At 36.9% G+C, this 22,607-nt stretch overlaps 1 protein-coding gene across 2 annotated transcripts; it reads left to right on the top strand.

The window, feature by feature from the left end:
* On the top strand, positions 1-22,586 carry slc12a4 (solute carrier family 12 member 4). Of its 2 annotated transcripts, XM_079866577.1 has the most exons (24): positions 1-281; positions 6,956-7,053; positions 7,237-7,368; positions 7,465-7,611; positions 9,223-9,277; positions 9,371-9,501; positions 9,603-9,844; positions 9,957-10,171; positions 10,363-10,527; positions 11,349-11,447; positions 11,610-11,667; positions 11,757-11,931; positions 12,315-12,433; positions 13,299-13,397; positions 13,657-13,776; positions 13,890-13,994; positions 14,531-14,699; positions 15,093-15,288; positions 15,393-15,562; positions 16,244-16,375; positions 16,471-16,578; positions 18,415-18,602; positions 18,910-19,043; positions 22,138-22,586. In XM_079866577.1, the coding sequence occupies exons 1-24, from the start codon at positions 143-145 to the stop codon at positions 22,227-22,229; spliced, it is 3,288 nt and encodes a 1,095-aa protein (XP_079722703.1). In that variant the 5' UTR covers positions 1-142; the 3' UTR covers positions 22,230-22,586. The 2 variants fall into 2 exon arrangements, with proteins under 2 accessions (XP_079722703.1, XP_079722704.1); XM_079866578.1 differs by lacking the exons at positions 9,223-9,277; positions 9,371-9,501 and having other exon boundaries at positions 14-281.
* The last annotated feature ends 21 nt before the right edge of the window (positions 22,587-22,607 follow it).

Genomic DNA, 22,607 nt, shown 5'->3' with positions numbered 1-22,607 from the left:
ATGCTAATAGATTGAGAGGAAGTGAGGGAAGACTAGAGGAATGTGTTGGAGATTTCAGGGAGAGTTCAGCTGGCCGGGAACGTGATATCTGCCAAAAGAAGAGAAAGAGAGGGACAGATACTCACACTGAACGGGTGAAAACATGCCCCATTTCACTGTGGTACCAGTTCAGGATAACTCACCGTCCAACTATGACAGTCTGGAGGGTATAAACTGGGTGGATTACAGAGACACAGGACAGGGAGGATACCCTGGACATGGAGACACAGTTAGCTCAGATGGTAAGTTTTCTTTTCATGTATCACTTTGTGAAAAACATCCCTCTAAGCATAAAACTTTTGGTTTAACTACATCAGGAGCTAAGATTGAAAGTTTATTCAGTTTAAAAGTTAGATTTAACCCTAGTATTCGTGACAGACATCCTCAAAGCATCAGCTATTTAGTTATCATGACAATTTAGTCACTAACTTCATAGAACCCACTGATTACTTACATCCCAGTTGTTGGAAAGTTTTGAGGGATCTTTATCATGTTGGAAAAGTTGCATCTCTATAAATGACGTATATGTGATGTAAGGGGAGGGATATAAAAGTAACTCAAGCTGAGACTCTTGGCACAGTGCTGACATGCCAGACACCACTGTGGCGACAAAGGAAAACAATATAGAGCCAAAGCAGAGGCGGGACCGGGGGGTCTGCAATAATGGGACAGGCCTCAAGTATTCATGGACACAAAAGATGTAGACCTCTTTGTTCCAAGACAGCAGCTGAGGGTTTAACTGGCATTTATTTCCTCCATATTTTCCATTTCATTCTCTAGCGCATTTTAAAAGAGAGAAACGAATTGTAAGACGTGCAGCCCATGATTAAGAGACATAAGCATCTGTTTACTGCAGCTGTAATGCCATATTGAGAGACCACCAGGTCTCTGTGTGGGTAAAAGGGCTCAAATTTGGGATATATAATAGACAGTCGAGTGAGGCTTTTGTAAATGGGATATGTACACCATCATACATACAAATATTTAGCCCATGTACTGTATACTAATATTTCTAATAGTTAGTAAGGTGAAGGGATGATAGCATTGCTCAAGCTGGTCTTTTCATGTTTTTGCCTATAGGCTGTACTTTTATGTTGAAATGAATGAACAAAGTGAATCATTGAATGAATCACTGCAGGGGAAAAAAAGAAAATTGTATATGCAGATTCTTCCCTTACAGCACACCATAAGGAATAATTATAAAGCTTATTATAAATGAATCATTGCAACAGCAGTAAAAAATATAATAATATCATACATGATATCAAATGGACAGCAAAGAATTAATAGTGTGCAATCCAAATTAAATACATACCCCAAAAGAACATTTTATCTCTATATTTTTTATAGAAAAATAGAAAAAAACAAATATACAAAAACTGATTTTCACGTCACATATTTTCCATGTATTTTCGATAATCTAATGTTATCACTGGCTCTTTATATTCTCTCTCGCTCACTTTCTCGCTAAGTATGGAAATAACAGGCTGGAAAACTTGCAGAAGTACAATTATAATCCAATTCCTTAGATTCAAATTTCCTAGCAGAAAATGTGTTTGTCCATGACAGGGCAGGTCTGAATTAAAAAAAAAAAACTTGATGTATCTGCATGCCTTTTTGCAAGTTTGGGGAGTAATTTAACATTCAGCATCACTTCAGCCTTTTTATCACCACATAGAGAAAATATATTTTGGGTGGTCATTGAGGTTGTAGATCTCTACCAAATGAGTACCAATATGATTTTCAATGCATAAGCATAGATTGATGAAGAAGAGTCTTGTGTGGCAGTCGCACTGGTGGGTCATTTACATTTAGGAGGGGCAGAGCAGAAGGAGGGTGTTCACACTGCTAACTTTGTTTTTTTTTAGTGCGTCAGCTCAGCAATGTTTAAAGCAATACACACTGCGGTCATTGTGCTGAAACAGGCCTGTAATGGAAAAGCATCAGCTCTCAGTCAAACCCATACACCCAGTCATGCCTTACTTCCATGTTACTAAGAGGAAAAGCGATGAAGAGAGGGAAGAAGACGGATAAAGAGTATTTTTTCCTAAATATATGACATAAATAGTGCACAGTTCTGTTTTGTGTGTCCAACAAGCTTTCGGAGTTTATTAGCAATAGCGTAAGCTAAAGAGAGACAACTATAATCTAACAGAGATGTTATTCTAGCTGGTTGTCTTTGGCAAAGTTTTTTTTTTTTTTTTCATGAGTGGTATAGCACAGACCTGGTGTGTTCTACTGTTCCTCAACTGGCTCCTGACAACCAATACTTCTTTATAACCTGAAGGTGTAGTTATTTGACACAGAAAAAGCAACATCATGTTATTTTCGAGTGGGAGCTGCCTGGCAGTCCTTAACCCCAAAGAATGTCTCTGACTTCTCAAGGTAACAATAGATCCTCTTCCACAAAGAGGGCCTGTATTACTTCTTGTTGAGAGACAGCTGTACCTGCAGCACAGAATGTCTTAAACTGACTTCTCTTGCTAATCTCATATATGAAATTGTTTTGTTGACTTCATCAAGATCAGGAAAAAAGTATAAAAACAGACTTTGATCTGCTTTGAAGCGTACTGAGGGGTCACCTAAAGCTTGTGCTGAATAGGGGCATATATCAAGCTCTCAAAATTAATATTTTCTTTAGCAAGAAAGCATTAAATTGATCAAAAGTGAGAGTAAAGACATTTACAATGTTAATATTTCTATTTGAAACAAATTTTGTTCGGTTATACTTTCTATTCATCAAAGAATCGTGAAAAAAGGTGTCAGGTTTCCACAACAATATTAATTAGCACAAATGTTTTCAACATTGATAATAATAAGAAAGGACCAAAGCAGCATATTATTATGATTTCTGAAGGATTATGTGACACTGAAGACTGGAGTAATGGCTGATGCTCTCATAGAAATAAATTACATTTTAAAATATAATAAAATAGAAAACAGTTATTTTATTTTCTGTATTTAGTGTATTTTTTATCAAGACACTTCTGTCAAAAACATTTTTTAAAAAACGTACCAAACGCAAACCTTTTAAATGGTAGCGTACCTGTTTATATCAAGCAACTGTAGATGCTGTAAGCTGTATGTACATAAAAGAGTTATATCGAAATTGTTCCCTTTATTTTGTTTTAAATTGTGCAATATTTGAATGCAATCATCTCATGTTTACAAAGAGAAATATACATGTTGTGGAGAGCAAAGTGTCAGTTTTCTCTGAAACTATTGACTGCATAACATAAACTCTCATCACATTAACAATCACAAGCAACAAAAAAGGGGGAAAAACACTAAGGGAATCATTTGAATCACCACACACACCCCTCAGTAGTTGGAACATGAAACATGACAAGGGTAACAATCAGCTAAATAATAATTTTAGGTAGAGGAGCAAATTCATCCTGACATCCCAAGAGGTAACAGGTTACTAAACACAACAACAAATTCAGCAATGTAAATAAAAACTGGCAAATGGAAAAACAATGCAATACTATTAATTATGCATGTCTAAGTGCATGCTGGGAAAACACAAATTGGACTTTTTTCAATAAAGTATATTGTAATATAAAAGCTAAAATTTGATAATAATCAAATAATTATTTGCAGGGTTTTATTGGCATTATTTACTTATATGTTGTTTTTTTACAGTGTTGTTTTCATAGCACTTTTGAGTAAGTATAGTATATATTTTTTGCCTTTTGCTAATGTTTTTAATTACTGGAGCTTCATACAGTACAGCTTCTTCTCCCTCATTAACGCACATCAAAGCCTTCGTACGTTCTGCTCTCCCAGCAGGGTCCAATTCCACTGGCTTATTCAACTGTACTCATCTAATTCAGTCTACCAGTGATGGGCTAATTGTGTAACAAACTTCTCTTCTCAGGCAATCCATCCCTATTGTTTGTTAAGGTTAAAAGAAACACTATTGTAAAAGTTTGGCTGTGTAATTGACATAATCTGTAAACCGTTAAATTTTTATTAACAGGATTGAATTATTATTATTATTATTATTATTATTAAGCCCCCCCTTGAGGCTTGAGGGTGAGTAAATCACAGGAAAATGTTAATTTTTGGGTGAACTATCCCTTTAATATGACTGTTCTCAAGATACTCACTGGAGCTGGTTGACTTGTAATGAAGGATCAGGAAAGTGGTGTCTGTGCAGGGTGAATAGAGTGGGTTATACAATTATGTAGTTTATGAGCATATTAGTCTCAAAATGTAAAACATACAAAAATCACAGACAGAGGCACACAATAATGTATTAACATTGTTAATAATGTAGTCACACACCGGACATTATTATTACAATCATGTCAAGCAACCAAGTATGCCACCATAACACAAAGACAGGGCTAAATCGGACTAAACAGCATGACTTTGACTCATAATGAAGGCTTTAAATGTTTAATAAATGGGATGTTTTGCCAATTTCATACATAAGCTCCTTACCAGCTGGTTAATTTCTTCCTGAGGTTAATCAGCTTTTGCATTTTCCAGCATAAAATAAATAAATAAATAAATAAATGCATTTTGTCTCTTCAATATGTTCCACTTTGGAGGCTGTTTGCACTGAAGCTGGTCTACCTTTAGGCTATTGTCTGAGCAACAATTTGCAGATGTTTGAACTAAATCTACAGCTGGTTACCAAATGTGCCTGAGTCTTCCCACGTACATGTGGAACAACAGCTTGTTTGTGTGATGTTTAAAAACTGTTGAAAACAACTGACAGTGTAGCATGTAAAAAGTAACTATACAATCTTCAATGTGAACAAGTAAAGTTCTTGTTCTCTAGATTGGATAAATGTTGTTATAGTAAGCATGTGAAGTCTCTCAGACTTCAGCTCACACTAAACTCTACATTTGTGTGGTTATAGCTTTGGCTTTGAACAACAGCTTTTGGCATATTCCTGTTAACGTGTTCAGACCCGCCACCATAAAGCTCTTGCTTCCCCCTCCTGCAGACACAGCAAGAGACATTCTGGGTGTGGGGCTGTCAAGTCATTTCTGTTGGGCTTTTCTTATAAATAATTTGGTAGAACGCTCAGGATACAAATTGTAAACATCTTTGTAGTGTCTAAAATCGGTCCACATTTTATCATTACTGTAATACAGACTAAGGAAAGAACAGTTGACAGTGTATAACCCTAGATGGCAGCATTTTACTATTCTCATTTTCTAATTTAATAAAGAACATGTTACAATATAATAAAGAACATGTTACAATATAATAAAGAACATATTCCAATATAAGATTTCACCACTGCAGAATGGCTGTTCCATTTTCCGAATTTTCAGGCATTTTTTTAATTAAACGACTGTTTAAAATGTGTTAACATTCTGGATTAGAAGTTTTATGGAAGGTAGATAGTGATATTTTTTGTGTTCTTGACCCTAAACACTTAGTGTGTGATTCTGCTTGCATACTGAATCTGGTGTGTAAGACTGTAGCATATAGTTTGTGATCAGTCGATGTTCTCTGAATCTGAGTGGTGTGTGTGTGTGAATACTGATCCCTCTCGCTCTCTCAGTAACAGTTAATAGATCACATTGACCTGGATATAGACTATGACCACTGCTCAGTGCTGCCTGCCTTGTTGTACATAGACAAACATGCTGATCCACCACAACAATGCTAATGCAAACTCTACCTATAATGGCACATTAACCCTGGACACAGGTGAGTGAGACTTATAGGAAACAAACAGAGACACAATCTTGTCCTTAGACCATACTATTTTTTCTTATAATTTGTCTTGAGTTTAGATATTTTTGAGAAAGTATATTTGGTGACAATCTTTTCTGAGCTTATGCACGTTAAAATATATAAATTCTTCTTTCCCCTCTCTTAAATGAGGCTCATGTCTATCCAAACCACTTAAAACAGTTAGATGGACAGGCTAATGTATTTAATGTGGTTGTCGTGCAAACAAAAAACAAAAAAAAAGTCTAAGTAGGGCGATACAGACCAAACTGTTAATTGTTATGAACCTGACAAATTTAGCAGTGATATCTATCACAGAAAGCGTATTAAGACTGGCACTGTATTTGGGTGCCTCGCTTGTGTTTGTATTGACATTTGTTGTGAAAGCAGAGAGTGTGAGGACACAAAACAATCAAACTGATTAAGTGTTCTGATTCAGTGACCTGATTAAAGGACATAACGAAAGAAATGGAGAGGGAGAAAGATTCAGGGAAGCAGAAATACAAAATGCGTTTAATGCTTGATGCTAATCTTAGAAAAGAGTTCTTGAGGAGCTGCAAGGCATTATTTATTTAGATTCATTCAGTTCTTATTAAACTAATCATTAAAAAAGACTATGAATTTAGCTTCATTATTTGACTACTGTTAGAAATCAGGCCGTGTAAAAGATTTGGTGCAAAAAAAAGGTTAAACAGAGTTTTTATGTGGTTTTCTCTGCATCTTTACCGTATGATTCAAAATGCCATTTTCTCATTGAATGTCTTTGAAGGTTGGGAATATCAGCCTAATAAATCTAAACAAAATCAAGATCTCCACACACATGATTTCATTTGACTCAATTGTTACACAGTGGCACAATGTAAGAGGGTAAAGAATGGGACATAGTGACATTAACTCAGTAGGCGGGACAGGAAATTACATAATTGTGGGCGAAAAAAGTTATTCTGAGAAAATAAACTCCACCCTAAAAGTGTCTGGATATAGAAAAGTGAAAAAAGTGTTACATTTAAAAAATATTATGCAATATACAATGGAAAAGGATAATAAAAACAGTAAAGCAAATTAAGGATGGAGGGGGAAAAAAGAAATGTAAACGCTAATGGACACCATTCACAAATACACAAAGAAGATTATTTTCAATAACTCAAACTTCATATCAAGGATTGTATGTCTGTTAAATCCAGTAAATGCATTGTAAATGCCCTCCCCTTCCAGGTCATGGCAATCATAAAGAAGACAGTCCCTTTCTCAGCAGTTCAGATTCAGCATCTAAGAGGAATGATTACTACGACAGAAACCTGGCTCTGTTTGAGGTTCATTTTTCATTTTCCTTTCCTTCTCTTTGCAGTTCTTAGTTCCCACTAAATGTATAATCTAAAATCTCAATAACTTTAACATTAATATCAATAACAACACATGAATAGTGGAAAAATGCTTTGTGTAGAATTCTGCTATACATCTTAGTATATGTGGTACTGAGGGGTATGTTTCCTTAGGAAGAGCTGGACATCCGGCCGAAGGTCTCGTCTCTCCTCAGCCGGCTGGTCAATTACACAAATGTTACTCAGGGAGCCAAAGAACATGAAGAGGCAGAAAGTGCTGATGCATCCAGAAGACAAATGCCCAAGGTTATTTAAAAAGTGAAAATGATATTTTCACTCTAACCAAAATAAAAAATAAAAAATTCTCAGAGACTTTTCTCTTTCCTGCTTTTTTCTCTGTAGTCTCCGAATATGGGCACGCTGATGGGAGTGTACCTGCCATGTCTGCAGAACATATTTGGTGTGATTCTTTTTCTGCGTCTCACCTGGATTGTGGGAACAGCAGGTGTCGTCCAGTCCTTTCTCATCGTTCTCATGTGTTGTTCATGCGTGAGTTACTGCAGACACACCCTCATAAGTACACTCAGGCTGTGTTTATCATGGCTTTTCTGCCACACTTTTGCCTGTGTATCTGTCCTGTAAAAAAACAGCTTGCATTGCATTTAAGCAGTTCGTCACTGGCAATGGACAATTATGCAAAACAAGAAACAGACAGTAAATAATATAAAAGTATATCAGTATGTCAAATAATATGTCTTCTGAAACAAAAAAAAAAAAAAATGATATGCTGTGCTTACATAACAGGAAGGGACTAGGGAAATAACTTAATACAATTCTTGGTATTTCTCTTCGCACCTTGATTTCTAAGAAAGACAACTTTGCAAACACTATCAAATACATATATTCAGATCAGATAAAGAAATGGTAAAATGTACCACTCTTAGCTTTCACCGCTTGGTTCTACATCCTGCAAGAGTGGTTTTAACACTTTATTCATGTCTAAAGACCTTATAATATTACTCTTTGCACTTTGATTCCAAGTAAGATAATGAGTTTATGCGAACACATTTGATTTGAGACGGAGATAAGAAAGATATAAGATACTATGTCTCAACTTTTGGAGATGTGACAACAAAATTTAGACATGTTGGCTTACATCCTCAGAACAAAGGTTAACTATGTCTGAATAGGATAAATTAAGTATATGATATCAAAAGATATATTGAACAAAAAGAACATTCATAAAAAAATTATATTTGAATAAATTCACATATGCAAGATTTCGCATAGACGAGTCTGGTTGTGCATGACTGAATACTTTGGTAACTTACAGGTCACATCACAGGTTGAGTGCAGTCCTTTATCTGTATGCTTTTCTATGACAGCGTGTCTGATAAGTAGCATTTTAAAGCATTCAAGTTTCAGAATAGTACGTTTAAATGCTACATTTTGACACCTGGAACAAAATGTATATCAGATGTTACTCAGCTAACAAAAATATGTTCTAAGAAGGTTCTAAAAATGAGAGAACGTTCTCATTAAGTTATAAAAACATTATTTTTGAATGTTCTCTGAACGTTTAAAACGTCCAGTTTTTTAAATGTTTTTTCTTGGTTATGCAGACATTAAGGGAACATTCCATTTGATCATTTTGCAAACACTATGGGAACATATCAGAATGTTTAGAAAACATTAAAAAGTTTTAAGTATAACATTTTCATTAAAAAAACATATAAAGATCCAACTAAAATGTCTCAAAAAAGTTTTTGAGAAAATTATGAAATACCAGTTAACTTTAAAAGAACGTTCTGTTAATGTTACTGGAAGAAAATTTGTTCATAACTTAGATAAGATAATTAGATATGAGAATAATCCTAAATTCTGAGAACGTTCCCTGTTAGCTGGGTAAGTTCATTTGAGTTCAAATTAATTTGAGGTTTCATGAATCAACCGGATTACATTATTAGATTAAGTTGCTACTTTCACTGCAGAAAAATATCTATCCCTCAAATGCAGCTGTTATTGATGAGTCAGACAGGCAGTATAGTATGTGAGCTCTGTAACTCTGCAATCATTGCACAGAAAATCATATACAGAAAGCAGAAGATAGCCCTTTAGGGTTATATGCTTAAATGTATGATTTAATCTTATTTTTACCAGACAATGTTAACAGCAATCTCGATGAGTGCCATAGCCACCAATGGTGTAGTTCCAGGTAATTTGAAGTGTTTATACTCCTTTGTATTATATAATATTTCACAGTACAAACACACACAAATGTATTTATCTATTTATTTTTAATTGGCAGCTGGTGGGGCCTATTTCATGATATCTCGGTCTCTGGGCCCTGAGTTCGGTGGTGCAGTTGGTCTCTGTTTTTATTTAGGCACAACCTTCGCTGCTGCCATGTACATACTGGGAGCAATTGAAATATTTCTGGTCAGTTTCCTTATATTATGACAACACACACACACACAGATCCAAAACCTAAAATGATCCAGCTCTGAAAATAATCATTCATCAACTCTTTTTGTCTACAGAAATATCTGATTCCCCAGGCTGCCATATTCCATCCCGCAGATATTCATGCAGGGAGTGGTGCAATGCTAAATAACATGCGAGTGTATGGCACAATATGTTTGAGCCTTATGGCTGTAGTTGTCTTTGTGGGGGTCAAGTATGTCAACAAATTTGCCTCCCTGTTCCTGGCCTGTGTCATAATCTCCATTGTTTCTATCTACGCTGGAGCTGTCAAATCCATCTTCCACCCTCCTGAGTTTCCGTAAGTCTTTATGTTGCTAGACAAAACAAAACACAAAATGTAATATTTAAATGAAAATATAATTAGATCAATTAATTGATTCTTAATTTATTTATTTTTTTACCATGTGTAGGATCTGTATGTTAGGAAACCGGACATTGGTTCGTGATTTGTTTGATGTTTGTGGAAAGACAGTAGTTGTCGGTAATGAGACAGTTACCAGCAAGCTTTGGAAGAACTTCTGCAGCTCTGAGAATTCCAGCAGTGCTCATTGTGACGAGTACTTCTTTCAGAACAATGTTACAGAGATTCCAGGCATTCCTGGGCTGGCCAGTGGGATCATTAAAGGTAAGGACACACTTGTCTGGTTCACAGCATGTCATCCTGGTAAAAAAGAAAAAGAAAACACAGATTTGAAAATTATAACAGATGATGAAAAAAGGCTCTTCTTTTCCAGGCACTTGCTCTTTGACATGTATTACTGTATATGTGGCTTTGTATATGTATTATTTATTTTATTTTTATGCATGTATGTGCAGAAAACATGTGGGGGGATTACATGGAGAAAGGGCAGATTCTCGAAAAGGCAAGTCTGTCCTCTGTCGATGTCCATGGCTCCATGGAGACCTTTGGCTTCTATGTGTCGGCTGACATTGCCACTTCCTTCACCCTCTTGGTGGGAATCTTTTTTCCTTCTGCCACAGGTAAAACTTATATGTCCTCTTTGGTTAAGAAACATATGTATTTATTATTTATTACACCCACAAATACTTAATTCTGATTGGTCAATCAAGGGATCAAGCTGTGTAATATTATTAGTGTTTGCTACATGTAAAATACTTTTAAATTCTGAATGTGAGGGCCATGGGAAGGAGGCAGAGTTGCCAATCCAGATATAGTATAACTTGTTTATAGATTTGGTCAGTGGCGGGCTGTGTTTCCTTTTTTGGGCTTATTTCCAGAATACAATTGCGTATTTGTCTTGTTTTGGTTGGCACCCATATCAGGGACTTCACTAGACCCATTTTAGAAAGGCTTTACCCCCCTAAATTTCCACCCAGCCAAAAATTTGCGATTAACAATTATGATGCTATTTTCATTTGAAAATGTAATTTTTTTTCATTTTTAAATTGGCAATTAAAGAAAAAATAGTTATAAGTTTTAAGACACAGTCACGGCCTTTCTAGCTGGACTGCAAGCCGCAACACTTTTCCAATCTGTAAAGGTGCAGTTGATGTAAACAGCTATTTCATAGTGTCAGTGACAACGCTGTAACCTGTCAGTCCCCTCTGTTACATGTTATAATGCACAATTTTTTCTAAGTGAAAGTTTTAAAAGCTTAGCCGAAACTAAGTCCAATCATTATTTAATGTCCACTAATTTATTTATTTGGCAAGTACCTGTGTAATACGCTGGATAATATATAGTCAGCTGACTGCACTATCCTTTAAGTATCTAAGTATTATGACTTGATGGAAAATGACTTTAATTTCACTATTTTTGTCCCTCTCTGTCTCTGCGACAGGCATTATGGCAGGATCGAACAGATCTGGAGATCTAAGGGACGCACAGAAGTCTATACCAATAGGGACGATTCTGGCCATTACAACTACCTCTCTTGTCTGTATCCTTTATTGCTGTTGGTACTGATATTATGTTTAAAATAACCCATCTAACTAATACTCTTATCAACTGTATGTTGGTTTTTTTTCAAACTGTTATACAAAGTGTGAGCAGTCCTATTTTGCATTCAAAGTTACGTAGAATTCCATGACTCATTTGACAGATTTCAGCTCTGTGGTTCTGTTTGGGGCCTGTATTGAAGGTGCGGTGCTGAGAGATAAGTAAGTTATCTATCTAGAGGGTACAAATACAAACGTTTAGATGGAAACAAGCATGTTGTGTCTTATGCATTCTTGCGTATGTCTTTTAGATTTGGAGATGCAGTCAGAAAAAACTTGGTGGTTGGCACACTGTCTTGGCCCTCTCCTTGGGTCATTGTGATTGGCTCATTCTTCTCCACAGTGGGTGCAGGACTTCAGTCCCTGACTGGAGCTCCTCGCCTCCTGCAAGCCATTGCTAAAGATAACATCATCCCTTTCCTTAGAGTGAGAGATCTTCTGATTTATGATCACAAAATATCTAAATAACACACTTTTTCATAATGTTGATGTTATTCATAACAATAACAAGTACACCGAATAAAATAGCAGCATTTTTTATGAGGTTCAAAACATATTGTAGATATACTGTGTCTTAAAACTTATAACAAGACTAATAAAGTTGACATGAATTCCAGTGAAATGTAAATGTGCGTATTGTGAGTTTCTGGATTATAGTTACTTCCTTTTTTGTGCCAAACCACAAATGCCATAAAAGCAAACATTTGCATGTCATATGTAAAATGTTGTTCCTAAAATGTAAATATGTGATGCTAACAGCTGACTGTTACTTTCCATCCCTGTGTGTTCATGTGTTTGCACATGCACAGGTCTTTGGACACGGAAAAGCTAACGGAGAGCCCACGTGGGCTCTGCTGCTGACGGGACTCATAGCAGAGCTCGGCATCCTCATTGCATCACTGGATATGGTCGCTCCTATTCTCTCCATGTGAGGACACACCACAAATATACACATACAGATTCAATTCACACAAAATAAATGAATTAAGCTACATTTTAAGATGTCCTTTTTATATTGAACATCAGATTTTAATAGGTTTTTATTTATTTATTATTGTTGTCTTTTTTGATACATTTAAAGCATATTTTGAAATGTATATTGAATTGAATTCTGCAAATAGATCTTATTGGTAAAATAAAGGCTAGATATCAGTTTATAGATGATTCTTATCAAGTCGTCACCTTTTTATTTATATAGCACTTTATATAATACAGATTGTTTCAAAGCAACTTCACAGTAATAAACAGAAAACTAACGATTACTGATGCAAACTTCAAATATGAGACTAATTCAAATGATGCTGTAACAGTGCTCTACAGAAGACAATGGTGTAATTATTCTGCTTGTGTCAGTTCAGTTCAATAGCTGTGTAAAGTTCATTAATAATGAAATGAGTTCAATTCAGCTATAAGCAGGTCTATGAAAGTCAATTGTGTAGTTATTCAGCTCGAGTCAGTTGTGTTTATTCAATTCTGTTCAATAACGGTGTTGATGTTGCAAATATGTAAATTTAAAACAAAGTTGAATCAGGAGAGTTGTGTCATCATCCAGCTCAATTCAGTTAAAGTTTTGTTCTTATCCAATAGTGTCAGTGCAGTCAAATCGATCATTTTAATGAATATTAAGTGTCTTTTAAAGTAACGCATGTTTCTCTCAGAAATAAAACCTTTTTTTTCCCCCCCGTTTCATTTCATACCATAATGTTTTTTACCTGGATTGCCATTACATGTATTACATTACTAATTCTAACGTTACTAATTCTAATATGTATAAATGCTTGTTCACTTGACAGGTTTTTCCTGATGTGTTATCTTTTTGTAAACTTGGCATGTGCAGTACAAACACTTTTAAGAACGCCAAACTGGAGACCACGGTTTAGATACTACCACTGGTAAGTTTGCATTTCCATTGTGTGTGCATTCATTTATGTGATGATCATATTTGTGCATGTTCTGAGAACTTCATTTGTAGTGACATTTAAATTCAGCTCAAACTGTGATCACAAAACTGGAACTCAGCCCTTGGTATCTGTTATTCACTTCCTGCAATTATTTAAAAATGACCTTTAATAAAACAGGTCACGCTTTTGAAGTATAGAGTAAAATAATAGGTATTTTTATGATGTGCTCTCTGTTATCTCTTTCTTTCAGGGCTCTGTCTTTTCTGGGCATGAGTATGTGTTTAGCCCTTATGTTTATCTCCTCTTGGTACTATGCCATTGTAGCAATGGGCATTGCTGGTATGATCTACAAGTACATTGAGTATCAGGGGTAAGTGATTCCTAATTACATCCATTAACCTGACATCTGAAATTAAACAGAAATCATCAATTATCCATCTTTACTTTACAAATCTCAGTCTTGTATATGTTTGTCTCTTTTAGAGCAGAGAAGGAATGGGGGGATGGGATCCGTGGGTTGTCTCTTAGTGCCGCCCGTTACTCACTTCTTCGCCTGGAAGCCGGACCTCCCCACACCAAAAACTGGAGGTTGTGAAGTTAATTTAAAGTATTATCAGCTGATATTTTCCAAAAAAAAAAACATATTTGGAAATGACCTGGGAACACTTTCAAATAATATATATAAATAATGTTTAAGAAGCAGGAAGATTGTTTGATTGTTTGAATAATATACTCCTGCATACTTCAAACAGTGTTTGTACTGACAGTAACACTGCAGTTCAAAAGTTTGGGGTTGGTCAGATTTTTTAATGTTTTTGAAAGAAGTTTCTTGTGTTCAACAATTGGCTATTACCAAAAATGTAAATTATTCCTGTGATTGCAAAGCTGAATTGTCAGCAGCCATCACTCCAGTCTTCAGTCTAATACGCTGATTTGGTGTTCAAGAAACCTTTTTTTTCTTATTTATTTTGAAAAAGGTTGTGCTGCTTAATATTTTTGTGGAAACCATGATGCACTTTTTCAGCATTATATTTTTCAGCATATAACAATATAAACATCATCAGAGTCACTTTTTTAATGTATTGTTCTTTTATATAACTAATTACACTACAATTTTTTAATAGGCCACAGCTGCTGGTTCTGCTGAAGTTGGATGAGGATCTACATGTAAAGTATCCCAGAATGCTTACCTTTGCCTCACAGCTGAAGGCAGGAAAAGGCCTAACCATTGTAGGTTCTGTGATACAGGGAAACTTCCTGGAATGCTATGGGGAAACACAAGCGTCAGAACAGGTGAGGAAGTTTCCAGATTTACATGCACTTTTATCATCACCTTGTGCACTGTGCTCTTAAATTACAGATGCAAATACAATAGTGGCCAAAAGTGATGTCCAGCTTAGGAAAATTGTCATTTTGTTCTTCCCTAATATTTAAAATATTTTCCTCATATTTTGATGGTTTAATCAAACTTGTAGAGTCATTACAAACAATTATCCCTTCAGGCATCACTTTTGGCCACTACTGCACAATGATCTTCATCCAGATAAATGAACTGTAGTCGATACAGTATGTACTTAATAACTTTGCAGCAAATAAGAGGCAACATTTATTTATTAAAGTAGAAGCAATGGATATTGATTTTATAGTAGGTTTCCATGGTTGTGTTGTGTTTGTACCCTTCACCAGGCAATAAAGAACATGATGGAGATTGAGCGGGTGAAGGGCTTCTGTCAGGTGGTGGTAGCCTCCAAAGTGAGAGAGGGGATCGCACATTTGATCCAGTCCTGCGGTCTGGGAGGCATGAAGCACAACACAGTTGTTATGGGTTGGCCATATGGCTGGAGACAAAGTGAAGATCCACGGGCTTGGAAAACCTTTATTAGTAAGAACAAGATTTATATGAATGATGTGCACTTATAATTGTCTGCACTGAAACACAACAGGTTTATGTTAATCTACTCCCCTTTCATATTCTCTCACCTGTAGATACAGTCCGCTGTACTACAGCAGCCCACCTGGCTCTGATGGTCCCAAAAAATGTGTCATTCTATCCCAGCAACCATGAGCGCTTTACTGATGGATATATTGACGTCTGGTGGATTGTCCATGATGGTGGAATGCTCATGCTCCTGCCTTTCCTTCTCAAACAACATAAGGTGAACAATTAGCCATTGAAAATAAGCCATTAACATTCAAATGTAACATAAAATTGCTCACAGTTTGTATTTAAAAACATACTGTTGATAAGAGTAATAGTTAGATTGTTTTAAGCATTATATCTGTACCAACATTAAAAATACAAAAAGAGAATATTTCAACCAGGGGCGCATCTGGTACTCACAAACAAAAGGGTGTTCCAGAAGGGGAACAAAATATAAAAAATGGTAGGTGGATCCTGTTGTAGAACAAGGAAATCCACGTCCAGGCACTCACATAGTTAAAAAGGTAAAAAGCCTTTATTGTAAGATAGGGCTACATCTTAAAAAACACTAACGTGTACAGTATCAGCCCAAACAGGCCTTCATTAGGGTTTTCTTGTTCTATAACAGGATCCACCAACCATTTTTGATATACAAAAATACTTAATTCTACCCCCCTAATGAACCTGCAATGTATTATGCCTTCTGTAATGATAGATAGATTTTGGAATGTGAAGTTTACATATTCAACCTTGCATGTTCAAGCTCTTGAAAGTGCATAACTGTATAATTGTAATTATGCAATTATGCAGCTATCCCCTCATTGTATTATTGTTGGACAATTATTGTGGGAGTGTTTACAAGTACTTTGTGGTTTTGCTATGTTTATATATATTTGGTTTTCTTCTTGTACTTCAGGTCTGGCGTAAATGTAAGATGCGAATCTTCACTGTGGCTCAAATGGACGATAACAGTATTCAGATGAAGAAGGACCTGGCAACCTTCCTGTACCAGCTGAGATTAGAAGCAGAGGTGGAAGTGGTTGAGATGGTATACATAACACTTTCTTCGCTATTAATACATCCCACACATCAAAAACATTTATGCAATTATAATTTCATGCTGTCAAATGTTCTTATTTGCAGCACGACAGCGACATCTCAGCATATACATATGAACGGACACTGATGATGGAACAGAGGTCACAGATGCTAAAACAAATGAGGCTCTCCTGTGCTGAGAGAGACAGAGAGGTACTGCAACCCTCACATTCATTATGTCTGCTCTGCACTAACATTCTTTAACAAGTCATTAAAGTATTATGAACTGACAAACGATATGATCCCAAATCCAGAAAATTTGGGACATTTTGTAAAATGCAATAAAATCAAGAATCTGTAATTCTCTTTAATATTTATTTAACTGAAGAGAGTATACAAAGAAAAGATTTTCAAAGTTTTCACTGACCAGCTTAAGTGTATTTTGTAAATATAAACAAATTTTGATGGCTGCAACACACTCCAAAAAATTTGTGAGAGGCAAAAAAATTATAATAATAATTGTGAACAAAAAAAGCTTCTAGAATTTCCAATTTAAACTCTTTTGAAACCATCCACAATAAGAAGGTGAATTGGTAATAGGTGAGGGTATCATGTTTGGGTGTAAAAGAGCTTCTCAGTCTTTGCCAGCAAAGATGGGTCATGGCTCATCACTTTGTGCCAAATATCATGAGAGAATTGACAAACAATTCAAAAATCACATTTCTAAATGCAAGGTTGCAATGAATTTAGGTCTTTCACCTTCTACCATACATAGTATTGTGAAAAGATTCATGGAATCCAGAGAAATCGCATTCTGTGTAGGGCAAGGCAGGATACCTCTTTTGAATGTGTATGACCTTTGAGCCCTAAGATGGCATTGCATGAGAAACTGTCATGCTACTGTGTTAAATACAGCCACATGGGCTCGGGAGTTCTTTGGAAAACGGATTTCACTTAACACAGTCTGCTGCTGCATCAAGAAATGCCACTTGAATCTCTACATCTCTATTATGCAAGGAGAAAGCTATACATCTGTTCTATGCAGAGATGGCGCTGAGTTCTCTGGGCACGAACTCATCTCAGATGACAGATGGTATTGTGGTCAGATGAGTCCACATTTCAGCTTGTTTTTGAGAAAAACAGACATCGAGTTCTCAGTCCCAAAGACTAAAGGAACCATACAGACCTTTATCAGCGACAGGAACAAAAAGCAAACATCTGCCATGGCATGGGTGTGCATCAGTACAAACGGGTGACTTGCATGTGTGTGAAGGTACCACTGACGTGGAGGCATATATTAGGATTGTACAGAGACAATGTCAGGCCTCATTCTGCAGAATCTGCACATGCTAAAACAGAGTGGTTTCTAGACACTCTACACCGTAGTAGGGATGTGCTTGACTGCCAGCAGTCCAGATCGGTCTCTTATTGAAAATGTGTGGCCCATCACAAAAAGGAGAATCGGACAACAATGACCACAGACTGTTTATCAGCTGTCTTTTATTAGGCGAGATTGGGCAAAAATTCCTCTAGCAAAACTTCAACCATTAGTATCCTCAATTCAAAAAAACATTTAAAAAGTGTAATTAAAAGGAAAGGTGATGTGACACAGTGGTAAACATGCCTCTGTCCTAATGTTTTTTCCATATTGTTTTGTGGACACAATGCATATTTAATACAGTATAAAATTACTAATTTGTGGACAAAAGGCATTTTGTGACATGTTGGGTGTATTTTGTTTTCTGTTATCCACAAAATTCAAAGTGCATTCTCAATTATGTCCATGGAAATCAATTGCCATTGTTCACCAAATGTGATGACTACATTTCGGCTGAAAAAACAACAACAATTGACTTTTGTTTTTGTGTATATAATGCATTGAAGTGTAACCAAATTTCATGAAATGCAGCATTTCATGTCACAAAATAGGGCAGGTCATACTTGGTGACCCATACTAGTACTGACACATTTAATGTCTTGTTTACTGTAAAAGCCAAATATATGCAGTAGCAGCTCTTTAAAATGTGGTCTCATTACTCTTCAATGTAGGCCCAACTAGTGAAGGATAGACACTCGCTGATCAGAATGGGCAGCTTATACTCAGACGAAGAAGAGGAAACCATTGAAGTATTACCAGAGAAAAACCAGATGACCTGGACTAGTGAAAAAATAGAAGCAGAAAGACGAAACCGAAGCAATGCACCAGAAAACTTCAGAGAACTAATCAGCATTAAACCGTGAGTAGGCAAGCAGGAACAAGAACTGGAATGCACCACTGCACAGTATCTGAAATCAAGTTTATAAATTTTACTTTGTATCTTTGAGCTGTAGACCTATTTGTTTTTTATTAGTAAGCATAAAGAGGATCACTGAAACGTGTTCCTTGTTGTTCTTCCTTTTTTACATAAATAAACTATGCAGGTGTGCATGCTTTCTTACTTTCAATGTAGCACTGCCTAATTTTCCCAAAAGCAAATTAGAGCCATAGTACTTCTATTTAATTTTACAATTGTGTGTCTGTGTGTGTGTGTCTGTGTGTTACAGTGACCAATCAAATGTTCGGCGGATGCACACAGCTGTGAAGCTGAATGAGGTTATTGTTAATAAATCCCATGATGCTAGACTCGTGCTGCTGAACATGCCAGGACCTCCACGCAACACAGAGGGAGATGAAAACTGTATCCTTCACAGAGAATTATATGCTCTAAGTACTATTTTACAGTTGTTGTTGTTTTTTTTTTTTATAATAGCTTGGACACATTTCTTAATACTTGGGTCACTTTTTTTAAACACACAAAGTTTCTTTGACTTCAGGTTGCAGTTTGTGTGTGCTTGTGAATATGTCTGTTGTCAGAATAAAATAAACCATAATTGGTAGATTTATGAGATGTGTAACGCTGTGTGTGGTTTATCACACCAGATGATACACATGATTTGTGTGTCATCTGTTTAGAAGTGGAGGGGCTATGCTCACTGTGATACCATGGTGGTGCTGCAGGTCTACCAGGCCAATCTTTTAAAAGATTCTGACCATGCCGGAACGGGGCTGATAGTGTGGACATAGTGGTAGAATGTGGACATCGTCGCCATTGTGACCAACTCTCTTCTCTGCCAATACTTTGGCCAGCGGTAATCCAACGTCTCCTTGCTGGAACCATTAGCAAGTCTTTCAGTAATAGAGCAATTGGAGAAAGGAATGTTTTTTATCGCCATAAAAGTACCTCTTTCTGGGAATGTGAAAGTGCCATGTAAAGGTCAAGTACAGTAACCCACACTTGGAATATGTCCTCTGCATTTAACCCATCCAAGTTAGTGCACGCACGCACGCACGCACAGTCTGATGGTCGTTGATTGAGAGCAGGATGATGTGGAAGATGCTTTAGACGCTCCATTTTTAGTACTTCCAGAAAGCACTTTGTGGTTTTTCTTAGGTAGAGCAGCAGATGTCTTAAGGCTTTTATGAAGACTCATGAGAACAGCATGGCAGAAGAGAATAGTACCCAAAGCATGGCACAGGGCAGGTGGGGTCCTAATACCAAAGGGAAATGATGCTGTAAACATCAGTCAGTTCATACCAATCTCTCTGGTAAAATCTTCTTTGGCGTTATTGCAAGAAGGGTGTCTGAGTAGATGCAGAGGATTTGGTACATTAATACATCTGTACAGAAGGCAGATATGTCAGGCTTCCCAGGATGCCTAGAACACACAAGCATGATTTGGCACCAGATCCAAATGGCGAAAGCAGGGAAGAGGGATCTCCATGTAGGTTTTTTGGATCTCACCAATGCCTTTGGTTCAGCACCTCACAATCTTCTCTGGGCTGCCTTCAGCTTTTTCCACATTCCAGATACCATCACAGGCCTGGTAAAAGCATACTTTCCAAGATGTGCAGTTCTGTTTTACCACTAAAAGATTTTACTACCACTTGGCTGCACCTGGAAGTATGTATAATGGCAGGATGTATGATCTCACCTCTGGCATTCACCATAGTCATGGAGTTCATAATTCGAGCCTGAAAATGGGTTGTGGGAGGCCAGAGAGTAGATGATAAGGCAGCGCCTTCCTCTTCTCAGAGCTTTCATGGATGTCATCTCAACTCTTGACTACCACTGTTCCATGTACTAGGAGATTACTTGGAAAATTGCAAGAGACCATCAAGTGGGCTTGTATGAGGATAAAACCATACAAATCACGTAGCATCTCTATTGTCAAGGGGGTGCTTACGGACCTTAGGTTCTTCATCAGGGGTGACCCAACAGTTTCTGAGCAACCAGTTAAAAGTCTTGGAAGGTAGCATGACACAAGCCTGGAGGACAAAGTCGAGGTTTAACAACTGCAGGAGGAGATCAGCAGTGGTTTACAAGCAATTGATAACACTCAATTGCCCGGAAAACGAAAGAGCTGGTGTTTACAGTTTGGGCTGCTACCCAGAGTGCTATGGCCCCTTTCAATCTATGAGGTTCCAAGCTCAGCGGTGGAGAACATGGAAAGAAGGGTTACACATTATATTAAGAAGTGGATTGGAGTCCAACAGTGTCTCACCAGCATTGGTCTGAATGGGGATGGGGTCCTCAAACTGTCCCGGACAAGCGTTAATGTCGAAATTCTGTTCAGATCTGTAAATTACCTAACAATCATAAAATAAAGAAATATTATCTTACCGTCATCGTGAGGTGAAAATGAGGATCAACTCTGCCAGACTCTCGTGAAAGTGCTTATCGAAGTGCACGAAATTTATTTCTCGTACCATTTATTCGCCAAAAATAGTTTTTGCGTGCATATGATACGCACTTTATGGCGTGTAATACTCACATACTCCACACCCCTAATCCTACCCAAGGGGTTTGCAGTGCGTATCATTTACACGCAAAAAAAAAAAAAACCAAAAAACTATTTTTGGTGTATAAATGGCACGATAAATAAAATGTATCTATTTATAAATTCAACAGTCTGTAAATTCCTTCAGAAAACAGCGTATGGCGCACTTGAGCGTCTTTTCAGACGCAAATCTAATATATATATATATATATATATATATATATATGTTTCTATTAGTTTTAATGAAAAACCAGGGGACCCCCCGAGGTAATTTTTTTGGGCCTTATGGGGGGTCCCTTGATGCTTATGCTACAAGACTCCTCATGGACATGGGGATTAGAGGCCGGAGTTTACGCCTTGTCATCAAAGCCTTGTCATCAAAGCCTTGTCAGAGGTAGCAGAAAGAAGTAGCCAATGGCTATGGATGAAAAAGCAAGATCCTAGCTGGGCCCCAAAATAATTTAGTGGCAAGGAAGGAGACAGAGGGGGGTGATTCTGAGATGCCAGAACTCACCATTGAGCCCTCTGAAGGTGTTGTGGGCTTATCAATGAAAGGAGGAGAACTCCTCTGTCATCCTTTCCTCACTAACTGGTCTTTGTGGAGCTGCTTCAACCACCAACAGCAGATATCAGGTACATGCTAGCATAAAGGATAGCAACATCTTATCCTGTGTATGTTAAACGTGTGCCAAAGCAATGATAAATGATCCAGAGTTTAGCCCACACACACAACTGTGTGAAGAGTTATGAAAAAGTGACCTACATATTGAGAAATGTGTCCTAGTGATGGTTAAAAAAAACTGTAAAGCTTTCAATTGCTTGTGTGCTTAGTTTTAGCAGAATATGGATAAACCGGCCATAAAATAATTGCTCATTTGGGCAAAACTGCCCTATTATCTATTGTATTCATTTATCAATATTTCTCAGGCTGGTTCTTTAACTCGTAGGTTTCAGATATGGAATTTCTTGAGGTGTTGACTGAGGGTCTAGAAAGAGTGTTGCTTGTGAGAGGAGGAGGTCGTGAGGTCATCACCATCTATTCGTGAAAGGCCAAAGATCGATTCATAGACCACTGTTACTGTAAACTATATTTAGTGCAAGTCAAAAAAGTGGTATATGCATACTGAACATCTTATGCCAGCCTAAATGTATAATCAATGATAAACTGAATGGAACTATTCAATACATTCATTTCACTTTCACATTCATTTCAATAGCATGTTAGAACGTTTTTTAGATGTGTTCCTTTTCAACTGAACTCATTCCACAATCATGACATAACTTTTGAAATCACATTGGAATGTAGGCATAAAACATTAAATAGACAATCCCTTTAAAACATTTGAGCTTTTTCCACCACTACACTACATATCTCTGGTGTAGCAACATGCACTTTCAAGCATGCTAACAATCAATTAGAGAAA

Source organism: Squalius cephalus (genome assembly GCF_949319135.1).
Source record: "Squalius cephalus genome assembly, chromosome: 3".
Lineage (NCBI taxonomy): Eukaryota > Metazoa > Chordata > Actinopteri > Cypriniformes > Leuciscidae > Squalius > Squalius cephalus.
This window is presented reverse-complemented; position numbering and strand designations above follow the sequence as displayed.